Raw genomic sequence first — 15948 nt, forward strand, 5'->3', positions numbered from 1 at the left:
GACTGAGACTCGGTCTCAAAAAAAAAAAAAAAAAAAAAAAAAAGATCGTACTCCATTATCATCCTTGGTTGGTTGTAGTGTTAGGACTGATGGGAAATAATAGTCGATCATCTTTATGATGCGCTGTGTCTCAGCTACGTGGGCATCAGGCTAAATGAACCAACCTTCTGAAGTTTTGTTCTGCTTGTAACTGGCACAATTATAAGCAAATTGAAAGATCACTTGTAACACCTCTCACACCGTACCTATATACAGATTCTGTCCATGGCATAGTAACCACCAGACTTTAAACCTGTGGTTTGAAGCACTGTCCTATGACAGTGCTTTTTGAGATGGGATCTCACTATGTTGCCCAGGCTGGTTTTGAACTTCTGGGCTCAAACAATCTTCCTGTGTCAGCCTCCCAAGTAGCTTGGATTATAGCCAAGCACCACTGCCCCAGGCCCTTGCCCCTTTTATTTTAAAAATCATCAGGGCCTCTGTGCTGCATAGTTCTCTGGTTGGGCGATGTTCAGCCGTGAGCAGGTAAATGCAGGGACCCTGTTTGACCTCCAGGGTGAGGCTGGGCGATGGTGGTGGTGTCCATGGGACCACGAGAGTTGTGCCATCTAGGGCATGTTCTTTGAGCAGAAATTCAGCAGAATCCCCAGGATCGCACCCTATTTGAAAGTCACTTTGTCCTCACATGCTTTATAAATCGTCATGCTTTCATGAGGACACATGCTTTATAAATCGTCATGTGGCTTATATGGAAATGTATTTTTAACCTCATTTTTATTTTATTTTGTTTTATTTTATTTTATTTATTTTTAGACAGGCTCTCACTCTGTCGCCCAGGCTGGAGTACAGTGGCATGATCATGGCTCACTGCAGCCTTGACCTTCAGGGCTCAAGTGTTCTTCTCACCTTAGCCTCCCGAGTAGCTGGGACTACAGACGTGCACCACCACACCTGGCTAACTTTTATATTTTTTGTAGGGCTGAGGTTTTGTCGTGTTGCCCAGGCTAGTCTCCAACTCCTGAGCTCAAGCACCATCTGCCCTCCTTGGTCTCCCAACATGTTGGGATAACAGGCCTGAGCCACCACATCCGGCCTATTTTATTTTTTATTTTTTATTTTACTAAGTTTGTGGTAATATTATTACAACCTCATTTTGAATCGGAAGTAAATATCAGATATACATTCTGGGTAAGGTAGTTCTCTTCACAGAAATAAATTCCTGTATAGGGCTCTTCAAACATACAACATATTATATTATTTTTCCTTTCTTGAAATACAAGACCGTACAAGAAAATTGCTGGTGGGCAGGGGACGTTCTGCATCTAGACGTAGCTACAGGAAAAAGACACCATGCTTATTTGGAAGCCCACCTAACTCTTTCTTTTTACTTCTAGGCATGTTTGCCACAGTCGCAGGGATATCCCAGCGCGCCCCCGTGCACTGGTCGGAGAACGTGATTGGGGCGGCTGTGTCCTTCCCATACGTCATAGCGCTCGATGACGAATTCATCACAGTCCACAGCATGTTGGATCAGCAACAGAAGCAGACCCTGCCCTTTAAGGAGGGCCACATCCTACAGGACTTTGAAGGTACTCATTCACATAGAAGTCTTAGTGAAATTTCCTTAACTCTTTTGTGGTATTTCTTCAGTAAATATCATTTAGGAATTGGGCCTTGCGCTAGGCATAGAAGATACACAGATGACTCCAGTACAGCCTCTGTGCTTCAGGGGCTGCACAGTTAGTGGGGAGACAGACATTTAAACAAATAGTTATGGCAGCATAAAAGCGTGATCACGATGGAATAAGGCCCATTGTGAGAGCAGAGGAGAAAGTATTTCCTAGAGATAGCAGGGAGGACTTCCTGAAGCAGGTGCTGTTTTAGCCAAACCTTTGAGGATGCGTAGGAGTCAGCCAAGCAGATATTGTGTGAAAGCACCTTTTGGTACAGAGAAAGGTGTATGCGAATCCGTTAAAGACGGTACTGTGGGCTTCAGGCCACACAAGCAGTTCACTGTGACCGTAGTGCATGGTGTGTGTGAAGGGGCAGCGTGACCTGAGGCTGCAGCAGACCAGGGTAATCGGGGAGGTGAAGGCAGGAGGGATTTCATTTCGTGTGTATGGTGAGGTACTTGAAGGATTTACTCTACTTTTCCTCAGTTTTATTTTGAACACTTGGAAGCATTCCGAAAAGTGGTAAGAGAGACAAAGTAAACCACCAGGAACCTTTCACCTAGATTCAATACTTGTTACCATTTTGCTGAGCCATTTGAAAGTAAGAGGAAGATATCATGATACTTAATCCCAAAATTCTTTCACACACATCTCCCAAGAATAAGGGCATTTTCCTACAAAATCACAATGCCATTTTCACTCCTGAAAAAAATTCACATTAATTTATGATACCATCTCCTGTCCTGCCAATATTCAGATTTCCCCAATTGACCTAAGAATGGCTTTTATCATATTTTCTTCCAACCAGGAACGAATCTAGATGTATGCGTTGCATTTGCCACTTAAGGATTTTAGTTCACCAAACGAAGGATTTTAGTACCCTCGCTGTGCCAAGTGCTGTCTTATAGATGCTTACAGGAGATAAGAAGGCTCCGAGTTCCTGCCATTGAGTGGGTTAATTCCAGTGGGGCTCCGGTGCCTGCGCGGGGGTCACACACAGAGCAGTATTGGGGTGCGGTGCCTGTTGAGTGGTAGAGGCGGGCTCAGGGTGTGGTGGACACACAGAGGAGGAGGATGTAACCCGCCCAGGGTGGGAGCACAGGGAGGCTTCCTGGGAAAAGTGACTCCAGGCAGAGGAGGGACAGAATGTCATTTGGGAATGAGAAAAACTGCCTTAGTTGTGCTACAGAAGACAGAAAGAGTTAGATTGTTTCCTGTAAACAGGTGGTGCTTAGCTGAAAGTTTCTGCAGAAGGGAACCAAATTTAATTTGGAAGCTTAGTAGCAGGAGCTCGTCTAGGACCGCAGTTCTGACTCTTCCACAGACTACCTGTGGAGGGGCTCACAGGTAAAATGACAATGGCAGTGGGCCAGGTTAACGTGCAGGACTGTGGGGAGATGAAAATATTAATGGCAAGACTTTGGAGGTATTTCTGGTTGGCAAATGAGGATGAAATATTATCTCATGCTTCAAAATATCACATTAACATTTTAATTTTATGTAAACTAACTTGGAGGGAAAAGAATGTTATAAAAATGGTGTGTATTCTTACTGATAATGTTCCCCGATTGCACTCTCCATCTTCAATGGGCTATGTATCATGTGTTTACTACACTGATTTTACATTTACCAGCATTTCTCAATTAAAAAAAAAAAAGGCAAAAAAAACCCAAGATGTTATTCTTTGGAAATGTCATAGTAAGAGTTTGCCCTTTCCTGACAGTTGACAGTGTGGGAAAAAGAAAAGCATTATAATTTATAATTTTTGTAGGAATTCCTTTGAGAAAACTCGGGGGAAATTGTTCAACAAATCAGGTAATGATCCAGTTTGGGGAAGCAGTTGTGCTTTTTTGCAGGCAGTATGTTTTCTCTCTTTCCGACAATGCTCAATTTCTTCCCAGGAAGAGTGATCGTTGCCACAAGTAAAGGAGTTTACATCTTGGTTCCATTACCTTTGGAAAAACAAATACAGGATCTCCTAGCAAGCCACAGAGTAGAAGAGGCTTTGGTTTTAGCAAAAGGAGCCCGGAGGAACATTCCGAAGGACAAATTTCAGGTTTGTAATTAACTGGTCACAGAAATATGCCTCTAAGTCACCAGTTAGAGGACATTCAGATGTAACTAACGTGCATCGGCCCTTCCTGTGTACCGGGCCGTACACACCGCTTTTATAGCTGTTGTTTAATTTTCTCAACAAATCCACATTGTATAGATAAGGAAACAGGCTTTCGGGTGGTCGAACAGCTTGTGACTAAGAAGGCACTGCCAGCAGTGGAGAAGTCAGGCTTCCAACTTCTGACTTAATTCTGCTACTTTAGATATGGGCTTGTATTTCTAATCAACTTTCCTCTTCTGTGGACCTTCAGAGAAGGATCAAGAACACAGTTCTTATAAAGCAAAAGAGTGAAGTCAGATTAATTTGTCTCCGAATTTAGAATTTGTATTTGTCAGGAAGTTGTTGAATTAAAGTTTAGATTTCTATCATCTATAGGAAAAGCTTTACTATAGATTAGTAATACTGTAAATCTATTTACTATAGATTTACCGTAACCATATCGATAACCATTTTACCAACTAAGTTGATATTGTAGGAACCCCATCTAGTTGATTTCCTTAGGAGGGCATTTTTAACGCACTTGAGAAACACTCATTTTAAATATAGTTGGTAGAGCAAATGCAATTGATATAAATCGGGTCTCCTAAAAACTATTACTTGATGAGTTGTTAGGTTGTTCAGGTTACTCTGTATTTGAGGGGAACAAAACATAATGTTGATATGTTTGTGTGCTTCATATGAATATCTAAATTAATAATAAAAGGTTCTTAATGTTGGTCAGATTTTAGAGACAACAGTGTGATTGTTGTGGAATGAAATGCTCTTTGGCCTCAGGTGCTTTATGCAGCAAAGGGTAGATTCTGAAAGTGAAAGACGGGATGTGTGATTTATGGTTGTGGGCTGTGAAGGCGGACAAGGACCTCTTTTCTACATTTAAACGTTGATAAACTTTTCATCTTTGTTCCTCTTTTGAGTGAGACTGATCTACTAGCATTCAGCAGGGGGCAGCAAAGGCAAAAAGAAGAAAGCTGCTGAGCTTCTGGTGCCCTGGAGGGGAAGGTGCAGACCAGAGGCAGATCGCCAGTCAGTCGCAGGCCTGCCACTGCCGCACGCACTCTCAGCCCCTGCTCCTCTCCTGCGAGCTGCCCTCAGTGGATGTGTGGAAGTCCAGGGGGGCCACGTTCCAAGGTTTCCACAGCTGCCACTGTGGAGTATTCCCTCCTTGCACACACACCATGTGCACATTTTAAGCGTGTTAACATTTTCTTACAGAGGCTTTCAATGCCCTTTATCTGATTCTTGCTCTTTTTTCCCCTATGCTCTTTGCCAGAGTAGAGCTACAGTCAGTATTAGGTGATAGTAGTCATCTTATTCTCCTGTCTGATATCTCAGGGTTTTTTGTTTTGTTTTGTTTCTTTTCTAACCTGCTTCCCGCTTCTCCCTGTATTACTGCAAGCTCCTATCTCCTGCCCTGGAAATACACCCTCAGAATTATCTCGAGTTCACCCATTATTCTCAGTTCCCATTGTTACTGCTGGTATTCAGACCATGCTCACTTTTGCCTGCGTTTTTAACAGCCTCCATGTGTGATTGCAGTCCATCTTCCGTGCAACTATGTGGAAATGATCTTTCTCAATTACGGACCAAGTCCTTTGCTTAGAATACTTTAGTGGGCATCTCGTTGCCCAGGTCAAGTCCACAGCCTTGAAGCTTGGCTGACCCCACCCTCTTCTGTGGCCTCCTTGTCTTTTACACACACTTACACACGCTCCTGTGAAGCACATTCCTACATTCTACATTTCTGCCTCAAAGGGTGGAAGACAAAGAGAACAAACGAGCAGTGAGCCCGATGATATGTCAGGAACCCTGCAAGGCATCTAAAAACATTTGTTGTTTTAACCCTCAAAAGCATTCGGTCATGGCTGGTACCATTGTCCTCATTTCACAGACAAGACATGGCAGCGCAGATCAGCCATGCCTCTGGACATCAGGCTGGCTAAGTCAGGCTGGCGCTCCCCGCGGGGCCCTTTACCCTGCAATTACTGGAGTGTACGTCTCTCCTTGATAAAATGGTTTTGATACCTCGCTTAAATATCTCCTCTTCACTAAGCCTTCCCTTTCCTCTGGGCAGAGCTAAGGACTTATTACCCCATGCACCTGCGATTTACGGCCCATACCATTTATCAGTTCACCCCTCAGCTCCACGCTTCTCCCTCCCCTAGGTCCTGGGTAAGTTCTTTCCTTTTAATACCAAGGAAAGAATGAATGAGTAATTCAGAGCTTCCAACTGGACTTCAGCAGAGCTGTGGTATAATGGATTGGCAGCACCGGGTTTTCGTTTGAAATGGAAACCTTAAACAATAAAACAATATTGATGCAAAAAAAAAAGGTTCAGAAATGACTTTTCATAAATGTGTATGTTTTAAAGGATTAGATTCAGCTCATCTGGTTAAGTACATTGCTTCTTTTAGTCTTAGAGTGCTTGTGACCACGTGCTAAACCCCAAGCTTAAAGAAATCAGGAAGGGGAAGGACGAGAAGCTTGAGCTCAGTAGACTTCTTCACCGTTGCACTCCTTTCCCTTCATTTAAAGCAAGGGCTGGTTTCGCTTCTCTGAGTTCTGAATTAGCAAGGGGTTTGTCAAGAAGTTTGACTGTGGGGCTGGGATTAAGGATCATTTCTTCGAGCCAAAAGAGTTGTTCAGAACTTTAGAAAACAGGCCTTAAATTATATTACAGTTTAGAATGCTGTATTTAAAATAAGAGACAGTAAAGGGACATCCTGCTCTATAGACAAAGGTTTGTGTCACACACAAAATATTACTTCATTTCTATCACACAATATGGATAGTGTTTATATTTAAGCTTGAGCTCTGATAGATTTTTTTTTTCCATTTCATCTAAAAACATTTTAATACATGTCTCTAAAGGCACTGATGCTCTTTGAAATGTAACCACAGTACCATTGTCGTCACTCCCCCAAATCATCACTGATTCCTTTGTGTGCTGGGTGTCTGGTCAGTGCTCGTGTTTCCACACTCGTCCAATGAATGTTTTTGCTCTGCTTTTTTTTTTTTTTAATCCTTAGGGAAAATCTCGCTAGGCTATACACTCAAATTACTGTTTTAATGTCACGTGAGGTAGTTCTCCTCTGTGTGGTTCTGCCACCAGCTCTTATATATGTAGTTAGGTTCATTTGTTTCATTTGACTTGATTTTTTTGGGGATTGCTTTTTAAAATTTAATTTGTTTGATAATTATCTAAAATATTTACAGAGCTCAAAAGTCAAATCAGTAAAACAAAGTATATTCAAAGAAGTCTAAACTCAGTTTCTCTCCTTCTCTCTATTCACTGCCTCCTGCGTTTCACTGTGTGGTCTGTTTTATTTTCATGTTCTTTCTCTCTGTCTCTCTCTCTCCCCCGCTCCCCCCCCACCTCCCTTTCTACCCCCCTCATTTTCTTTCCCTTCCTTCTTCCCACTGTCCCTCTGTGTCTCTCTGTCTTCCTCCCTTCTTTTCTGTCTTTTGGTGTATTTGTGTTGTATTTTTTTGTTCTAATGGTTACCTTAATATTATCCACCTTATAAAATTCCTTTACGTTCTCTTTTTTGGGAGGGTTTCTATTGTCTGTTGCCTCCCCACTTGGAGCTGTGTTTGAAATTAGCCAGTAACGTCTTCATCACTCTTCCCCTGTGTTCCTCAGCATCTGCTTTGGAGGAATAGCCCTCAATTCCCATCCGGTACCCGGAAGGCAGTCAGCAAGCGTCTCATCTTTTTTGTATAACCTCTCATTCTTCCCTATTTGTTGATGGTTGTATTGTCTGTACTTTTTGAGAGCATCGAGCCTTCCGCATGCTATTTGGTCGCTTAGTTCTGTGGACAAATATGTGTTGAATGCTCACCATCAAATTTTCTGTTGATGTCTTTCTAGTCATTTTGGTTTTCTAAAGCAGTCCTCTGGGAGATATTTCACAGTGGGAATATGGGGACACTGTCTCTTGAGTTTGTGCTTCTTGATGACAGTGACAGTTCATTGCAGACTTTATCCTTGAGGGCCAGTTTGGCTAGATACAAAGTCCTCCACTCGTCTTATCTTTCAATGAGGAACCTAAATATGTTCTACCATGATAGAGTTGCAGTGCAAAATCTGATGACAATCTGGGTTTTCTTCCCTTGTAGTGACTTGATCTGTTTGCTTAGAGGCTCAAAGCATACAGATTTCTTTTATGTCAGATTTCTCCATGTTGGCACACGTGGCAAATTGGAGCCTGCAAAGTCACCTCCCCCTTCCCACCGTATGGCCACCCATTCCCTCTGCACCCAGCCCAGGCAATCCCCACTTCTACTTCTGTCTCTATGACTTTGACTACTCTAGGAACCTCACAGAAGTAAAGTCATACAATATTTGTCCTTCTGTGACTGGCTTATTTCTCTTAGCAGCATGTCCTCAGGGTTCATCCATGTTGCAGCACAGAAGAATCTTCTTCCTTTTTAAGGCCGAATAATATTCCATTGTATGTACTTACCACATTTTGTTTGCTTATTTATCTGTCGATGAATAAGTTGCTACCACCTTAGGCTGTGGTGAATAGTGCTGTTATGAATCAATCATTCTGTCTCTTTTCAGAGGGGACTGAGAGATTAAAAAACTGTACCCCTACTTTCTTAGTCATCTCAGATTGCTAGAACAGAATACTATAAACTGGATGACCTCAACAACGAACATTTATTTCTCAGTCTGGAGCCCGAGATCCAGGTGTCTGCAGGTTTGGTGTCTGGGGATGGCCAGCTTCCTGATTCGTAGACGGCCGTCTTCTCAGTCTTCACATGGCAGAGACAGAAGGAAGCTCTCTCAGTATTCTTATAAGGGCACTACTCAGATCCCATTCATGAGGGCTCCACCCTCATGACCTCATGTAATCCTAATTACCTCCCCAAGACTATACCTCCTAATACCCTAGGGGGAATGATTTCAACATAGGAATTTTAGGCAGACACAAGCATTCCGTCTGTAACAGCCACCACCTTCCCAGATACCTTGGTTTTAGAACATTTTATTTATTTATTTTTTTGAGATGGAGTCTCACTCTGTCACCCAGGCTGGAGTGCAGTGGCGTAATCTCACAATCACTGCAACCTCCGCCTCCTGCATTCAAGGGATTCTTCTGCCTCAGCCTCCCGAGTAGCTGGGATTACAGGCACGTGCCATCACACCCAGCTAATTTTTTGTATTTTCAGTAGAGACGAAGTTTCACCATGTTGGCCAGGCTGGTCTCGAACTCCTGACCTCAGGTCATCTGCTCACCCTGGCCTCCTAAAGTGCTGGGACTACAGGCATGAGCCACCGTGCCCAGATGGTTTTGGAATATTTTAAAATAATTTATTTGAAAACCCAGAATCCATAAAGAAAAAATTAAATTCACACACACACATACACTCTCTCTCTCTCTCTTTCTTTCTCTTTCTCTCTCTTTCTCTCTCTCTCTCTCTCTCTTTTTCTCTCTCTCATATACACATCCTGCATGGCAAAACCTATAAACAAATTCAAGAGAAATAGCAAATTAGGAAAAATATTTGTAGTTTGCAGCACAGAAAGAGAGCTAATTTGTCTAATATCTGAAGAATTCCTTGGGATATATGAAAGAAATATGAATAGCCCAATAGAAAAATGAATATGAACACATTTTATAGAAAATGAAATTGCTGGCCAGGTGCAGCGACTCACACCTGTAATCCCAGCACTTTGGGAGGCTGAGGCAGGAGGATCACTTGAGGTCACGAGTTCAAGACCAGCCTGACCAGCATGGTGAACCCCTGTCTCTACTAAAAATACAAAAATTAGTCGAACATGATGGCATGCACCTGTAATTCCAGCTATGCAGGAGGCTGTGGCACAGGAGTCACCTGAACCCGCGAGGCGGAGGTTGTAGTGAGCCGAGATTGTGCCACTGCTCCACTGCACTCCAGCCTGGGCGACAGAGCAAGACTGTCTCAAAAAAAAAAAAAAAAAGAATTGCCTATCTAATAGATGTATGAAAAGATGCTTTGTCTCTCATATAGAGGTATGCACAATAAGAATACACCAGTACATTTTTCATTCATTAGATTATCAGAGATCAGAGAGTTTGATAATACCGTACTGGTGAAAGTGGGGAAACGGGTGCTTTCAGGTGTCCTGTAATAATTTAAATTGATACAGCCTCTTGGGAGGGCAATTCAAGAATATCTGTCGACATTAAAACTTACAATTCCATACCCAGAGGTGTATTTTACAGATCTGATCACTGAAATTCAAAATAACAAATGCAGAAAACTTTTCACTCCATTATTGTTTGTTAAAAAGCAACAACCACAAAACCTAGAGGCTGCCAGTGGGACATGATTAAATGTATTATAGCCCAGACAGGGGCTGCAGCGCTGTGCAGCCAGGAAGAGTGTCAAGGCCTTTAGGGCTTAACACGTAGCATTAAGGTGGAATAAGTTACACAAAGTGCCAGTGAACCTGCATAACATGCTACCGCTATTAAAATGGCGTAAAAGTATTTGCTCGTCAATACATAACATGTCTCTGGGAGGCTACACAAGAAATTAATAGCACTGATTCCTTCTGGAGGGCATCTGCTGGCTGCGACAGGAATGAGAGGGCTCGCTGTATCCCTTTTCAATGCCTCAAAATTTGAGCCCTATTGAATATATTACTTAGGAATTTTGAATTTTGAAAAGCACAGAAGAAAAAAATACATACGTGTGGTTAAAAGAAAAATCAAATGGCAAATGTCCTTTTCTTCCTTAGCACATCATTTTTCTCTCTAAGTCACCAGTGTTGCAATTTTTTGCGTATATCCTTCCCAAGAGAGGTTGGACCTTTTTTTTTTTTTTTTTTTTTTTGTAAATTTTGCTTATGTGTGCTCTCCCTCTTTTCTTGCCACCACCTCGCTGCCTCCTTTCCCTATTGCCATATTTGGAATTGACCACTTTTTGTGCTTTGCATGTGTCCATTGCAGGCTTCCTTCTGAATCAAGGCTTCCCACTTTGTTTCACCAAACACTTGTGCAGGGACAGTAACAGGTGCAGGGTGGGAGGAAGATTCTATTTTGGAAGGTTAAGTTAATTGGGTTTCTTAATTGAAGGTTTTTTCAGAGCCTCTAATATTCTAATACTTATTGTGATTCCCTAAGAGGGTATATTTTATATATTATTATATTTTTATCTTTCTGTGCACCCTCAAGAAGGGATATATATATATACTATATATTTATCTATATCTATATTCTATAGATATATTCTATATATATAGAAATGCATCATTTTATACATGATACAGTTGTATTTTTATATCTACACAAGTGCATTTCAGTTTGTATATTTTATATAACATTTACATATATAGATACATAGACATACACACCTGTTTACAAATTTATTCAATCAGGACACATTGCCTTTTTAACAACGAGAATGCCATGGTCCTCATGTTCCACCTAATATATTTTGGGAAAGATGTTTCTGTTTAGACAATAACTTACATGGTTTTTTAATAAGTTAAAAAAAAGGGATTAGTATGAATATAGTTAAAATGGTAACATTCATGCCAATTTTTGTTTAGAATCTGGCTATACTTACAAGAATGATACTTATGTCTCGTGTATTCCTGTTATATTCTCCATGTAACGGGCATTATAACATGAATCTTAGTGGTCTGCCCCATGCCAGGAGTAGACTATCCTCTGTGCATTGGTAGCTGGCTGGCAATAACTGTGTTTGCCAGTTTCCCTTCTCCAGGTCTGCAGTGGATCGTGTAATCTAGTCAGGGTGACCCACTGCCTCTTAGCCCCATCCCATCCCTGAATTAAAGAACCAGTCATAGCCGAGAGCCCTGGAGAGGGAAGCTCAGGAAGGGGAGAGGCAGCCTGCTCGTGCTGTCGTCAGCACTGGCTTAGGAGTCTGCGTCGCCCCTGTGTGCCTGTCCATCTCCCCTCAGCTCCAAGGTTTACATGGTGTGTGTCCTGTTGTGGTATTTGCAGACTCATTTGGTTGTGGTTGTCACCTTTCTCAAAAAATTCTTACTATAGCTATGAAAAATATTCTAGTCTGAGCCCACATTTGACCTATCCAGTTTTTACAGACTTGAAAGAAAATATTTTTCTGAGTTGCAGTAAATGACTCCATTATATTCCTTATCCACGCCTCACCACTTGATGCGTTTTTGTATCACATTTGGCCTAGGAGTTGGTGTAGCCACCTGAGGCGCCATGTTTGAGGAACTGGCTTTTGTCACGTGACAGTGTCGGTGCTGCCACCGTGTGGTTGTTCCAGCTGCTCATAGGAAGTTTCCTTTTAAAATCTAATTTTCTGTAAGTCTTTCTTTCATTAGAAAAGGATTTATCCACCTCCCTCCGTTACTCACAGAGATGTGATAGAATCAAGCAGACAGACCTAGAAGGTGATGGAGAAAGTTAAAGCCTGGGATTAGTTAGGAGTGCTAATTACAGGCTCAGCCTGAAGACAGAGACAACATTTATTGTGTGCTTACTGCACGCCAGGCACTGTTGTGACGGCCACACCCAACTGCACTCTCTTAATCCCCACCCCAACTCTGAAGTTGCTTGATTCTGCTCCCTTTATAAAGATGAAGATGCCACGTGGAGGGTCAGAATAACCTGCCCACGGCCACACAGCTAATGACGGGCAGAGCCTGCACTCAGACCCACACATTCTGATTTTAGAGCGTTTCACCTCAGCCTCCACCACAGATCACCACAGAAATGAGATGACTTCGGCTACTACCAAAATTCAGTAAAGGGAAAAAATCTACCTGGAGAAGTTTTTTTTTAAAAAAAAAAGTGGTAAAATATACATAACATACATTTTACCATTTTAACTATTTTTAAGTATATAGTTCTGTGGCATTGAGTGTATTCACCATGCTGTGCAGCCATCACCACCCTCTATCTCCAGACCTTTCATCTTCCCAGGCAGAAACGCTGTACTGTTGAACACTAACTCCCCACCTCCCTGCCCTACACCCCCACCAGCCCTTGGCAGCCCCCATTCTGCTTTCTGTCTCTATGAACCTGACTGTACTAGGGACCTCGTATCCGGGGAATCATTCAGTATTTGTCTTGTGACTGGCTGACTTCACTGAGCACATTGTCCTCAAGGTTCATCTGTGTTGTGGCATGTGTTGGAATTTCCTTCCTTTTTAAGGCTGAGTAACATTCCATTAGTTGAAAGGTTGTGTATTTGGTTAGGCAGTGCATAGTAAGGAGCCATGAGAGAAGCTGCCCTTTGAATTTAGTGTTTGGAGGAACTGTTCTCTCCAGAAGCGCTTGTGTGATATTTAACTTAGACAATGCAGCCTTGGGAACAGTTTTAGAAATCTTTAGATTAGAATCTTCTTCCAGTTCCCCAAATCACAAATGTTAGAAATGTCAGTTCAGAAAGATAATACTAATAATAAGGATTTTGACTTCAGTTTCAACTTGCTTCCAGAATCCATGCAGCCTCTTAAGCCTGGCCTGCAGCCTCTGTACAGAGTAGACATAGGGTGGCTTCTTAGAGGGCTAATTTGTTGACTTATTCTCTTCACCTGGGAATTTGTACCACTGCCTTATAATGAGGGATGAGCTGGTAATGAAAAAAGAAGCTTGGAGCTTCCACTGATGAGTTAGCTCTGGAGATCAATGGACTTTCTTGTTCTCTGTCCTTCGTATGTATTCATCCGTCTCGTCTTTTCCCTGGCAGCCTACCTGGCTCCAGGTTTTATAACCCAGGATCACCTGAGCAGAGAGCAGGAGGAGGCATCGATGGTAGTAGACAGTTTGGGAATGAGACCGTCAACTTCAGAGAACCAAGAATTGGCCATGCTTGGTAAAGTTTCTGATCAGGCATTTTTAGGTGGAATCCAGCGGTGCTCTCTGTATCACCCCGGGCTTCCGCATCCGTGATGCTTACATCCGGGACGAAGAACCTCTTGGCATTCCCCTTCGAAGTGCGCGTGTAGCATTCCCAGACTAGAGTATAGAAAATAACCCCTTCTTCTTGAGATTTGGAATGTCCACAAAAGTAACTTCCATTTCCCTGCAGATAGGGGAAGAGTGGATGCCATTTGAATCCTACCGCCATAAGGAATAAATTGCCGTTCAGCTGATTTCTCCTCAACAAGCCTGGGTGTGATTGAGAATTCTTCTGCAGCAGCTGATGGGTCCTCTGCATCCCTTTTGCTAAGTGGCTGGCCTCTAGTATTTCTGCTTTCGGAAATGTTACTGGCATTCCAGGCAACAGAACTTTACCTCACTCCCTTTTGCTTACTGTTGGGTGGCATAATTGGTTCGGTCTTTATGTCAGAAATGGCTGGTTTCGGGGAAGAAAAATAAAGACAGATGGTAAAAAGAAAACTGAAAGGTTTGAGCAGCCTGCTTTTTCTGACGTCTCTAAAGGGATTTCTACTGGAAGTAGGTGGGGAACGGTTGCTATGCTTCTGAGAGTCCTTTAAAACTACTGTGTAGTGAAAGCTTTTTTTTTTCCTTCCACCGTGTCTTCGGGTGCTGAGTGAAAGCCCTTTGAAAAGTAATTTAAGAGAACAGGATGGATAGCATTTCCGCACTGGGGCTCCACTTCCCTTGTACTTCAGTGGGTGACATACCAACTGCCTGCTGTGTGCCTGGAAGAATCAGTGAGTGGAAAGATCTGGCCTCTGGAATCAGAAAGGCCTGGTTTTAAATCACGGTCCAGCCGATTCTTACTTCAGTAAGTTGGGGCTAAGAATGTAACATCTCTGAGCAGAGTTTTTGTACCTGTAAGATGGGGATAGTGAGTGACAATGGAAGTGGAGTTTCATACAAATGGATCAGTAAGCACCGACTGAATGGCAGACACTAGGCTAGTAGTGGGAGACGCTAGGTGAGTGATGTATGTGCCGTGCCTTCACGGAATGTGTGGCTGTCAAATGGAAGGATGTGTTAGAAAGAGGAGGTGTCAAAGTCACAGACTAATTAAAACACAGTCTTTACTCTTGAGGCGATTAGAGCCTGGGCTATGGTGGTGGCGTCTATAGGAACAGAGTGAAGAAACACGTCCAGGAGCCATTTCATATAGACGATGGGCAGGACTTGGACGCCAGCCATACTGGACGGTGACGGAGCGGGTCGTGGGATCAGAGACGCCACACAGCAGCTTCCTAACGTGCATTCTGCTATTGCTGGATGTAACAAGAACAAAGCGGTCATGGAAATGTGGGTCATAGTGGAGTAAACACGATAAACTGGCCCCTTTATTGCAGGAGTGTCGGATGTTGATGTGTTAGTGTGAGTTGGACATCACCAGCAGGAGATGGAACGTGCAGCATTTCTGCATCTCTGGCTAAGAAAGCCTGGGTGTTTATCTGTTTTGTTATGAAATGAGTTGGCCCTGTGCTCTGAGGGATGCTCTGAAAGGTGGTACTGTGAGTTCAATTCCACAAGAGTGGAAGAAGGCCAGGCAGTTCCTGGACTGCCAGAAACACCAGGGTTGCTGATATCCATCTCAGCAATCACAAGTGCGGGGACTCGTTGAAGCCCTGTGAGTTAATGAGGAGGAGAATTGGAGATCAAGAAGTGCGTTTGGGAAGCATTGGAGAATTACAAAAATAAAACCACAAAGAGGCAGACATATGTCATTTCATACACACCTTGTTTTTTCCTCAGCTTGTAATTGTACATGTCTATGTTCTAACAACCATTTATTTAGGGTTAGATGAATTTAACCCTGCCGTGGTGGTTTCGAGATTCGCTAAGAGATTCCCCTGTCTTGCCTTGCAGGTAATGTACAGAAGAATTCTGCAGCAGGCGGGATTTATACAGTTTGCACAACTTCATTTCCTGGAAGCTAAAGAGCTCTTCAGGTAATTTGAGGTGCTGGTAGCGAGGCTGCCACCACAGTGCCCCTCTGTGGCCAGAACCTGCGTTGCCGGTGTGACGTCGCGGTGGGATGTGTTGCATGGTTAGATTGTGCTTCAGGTGGATACGGTGGGGGTTGCTTGTGACAGCAGACCCCGCCAATGCTGGTTCCTCGGCGTCACCCCCTCACCCGGAGCCTTAATTTAACTGGCCTGTGTCTTAGAGTGGGAGCAGAGGAAGGGCACAGACACTAGTCCCGTGGACGCATCAAGATTGTTTTGTCAGGAGAAAATTCTAAAGAGCGGATCTGATTGCACGCTGAGGACCCCTAGGAAGGCGCCGTGGT

At 43.1% G+C, this 15948-nt stretch overlaps 1 protein-coding gene across 1 annotated transcript in view; it reads left to right on the forward strand.

The window, feature by feature from the left end:
* Positions 1 to 15948, forward strand: part of TGFBRAP1 (transforming growth factor, beta receptor associated protein 1) — a 42965-nt gene that overhangs the window by 7477 nt on the left and 19540 nt on the right. Inside the window, exons 2-4 of the mRNA XM_011969561.1 lie at positions 1395 to 1589; positions 3575 to 3729; positions 15525 to 15607. Coding sequence (XP_011824951.1) covers positions 1395 to 1589; positions 3575 to 3729; positions 15525 to 15607 — 433 coding nt within the window. The remainder of the gene's footprint in view (positions 1 to 1394; positions 1590 to 3574; positions 3730 to 15524; positions 15608 to 15948) is intronic.

Source organism: Mandrillus leucophaeus, unplaced genomic scaffold (genome assembly GCF_000951045.1).
Source record: "Mandrillus leucophaeus isolate KB7577 unplaced genomic scaffold, Mleu.le_1.0 Scaffold9, whole genome shotgun sequence".
In the NCBI taxonomy this organism is placed as follows: domain Eukaryota; kingdom Metazoa; phylum Chordata; class Mammalia; order Primates; family Cercopithecidae; genus Mandrillus; species Mandrillus leucophaeus.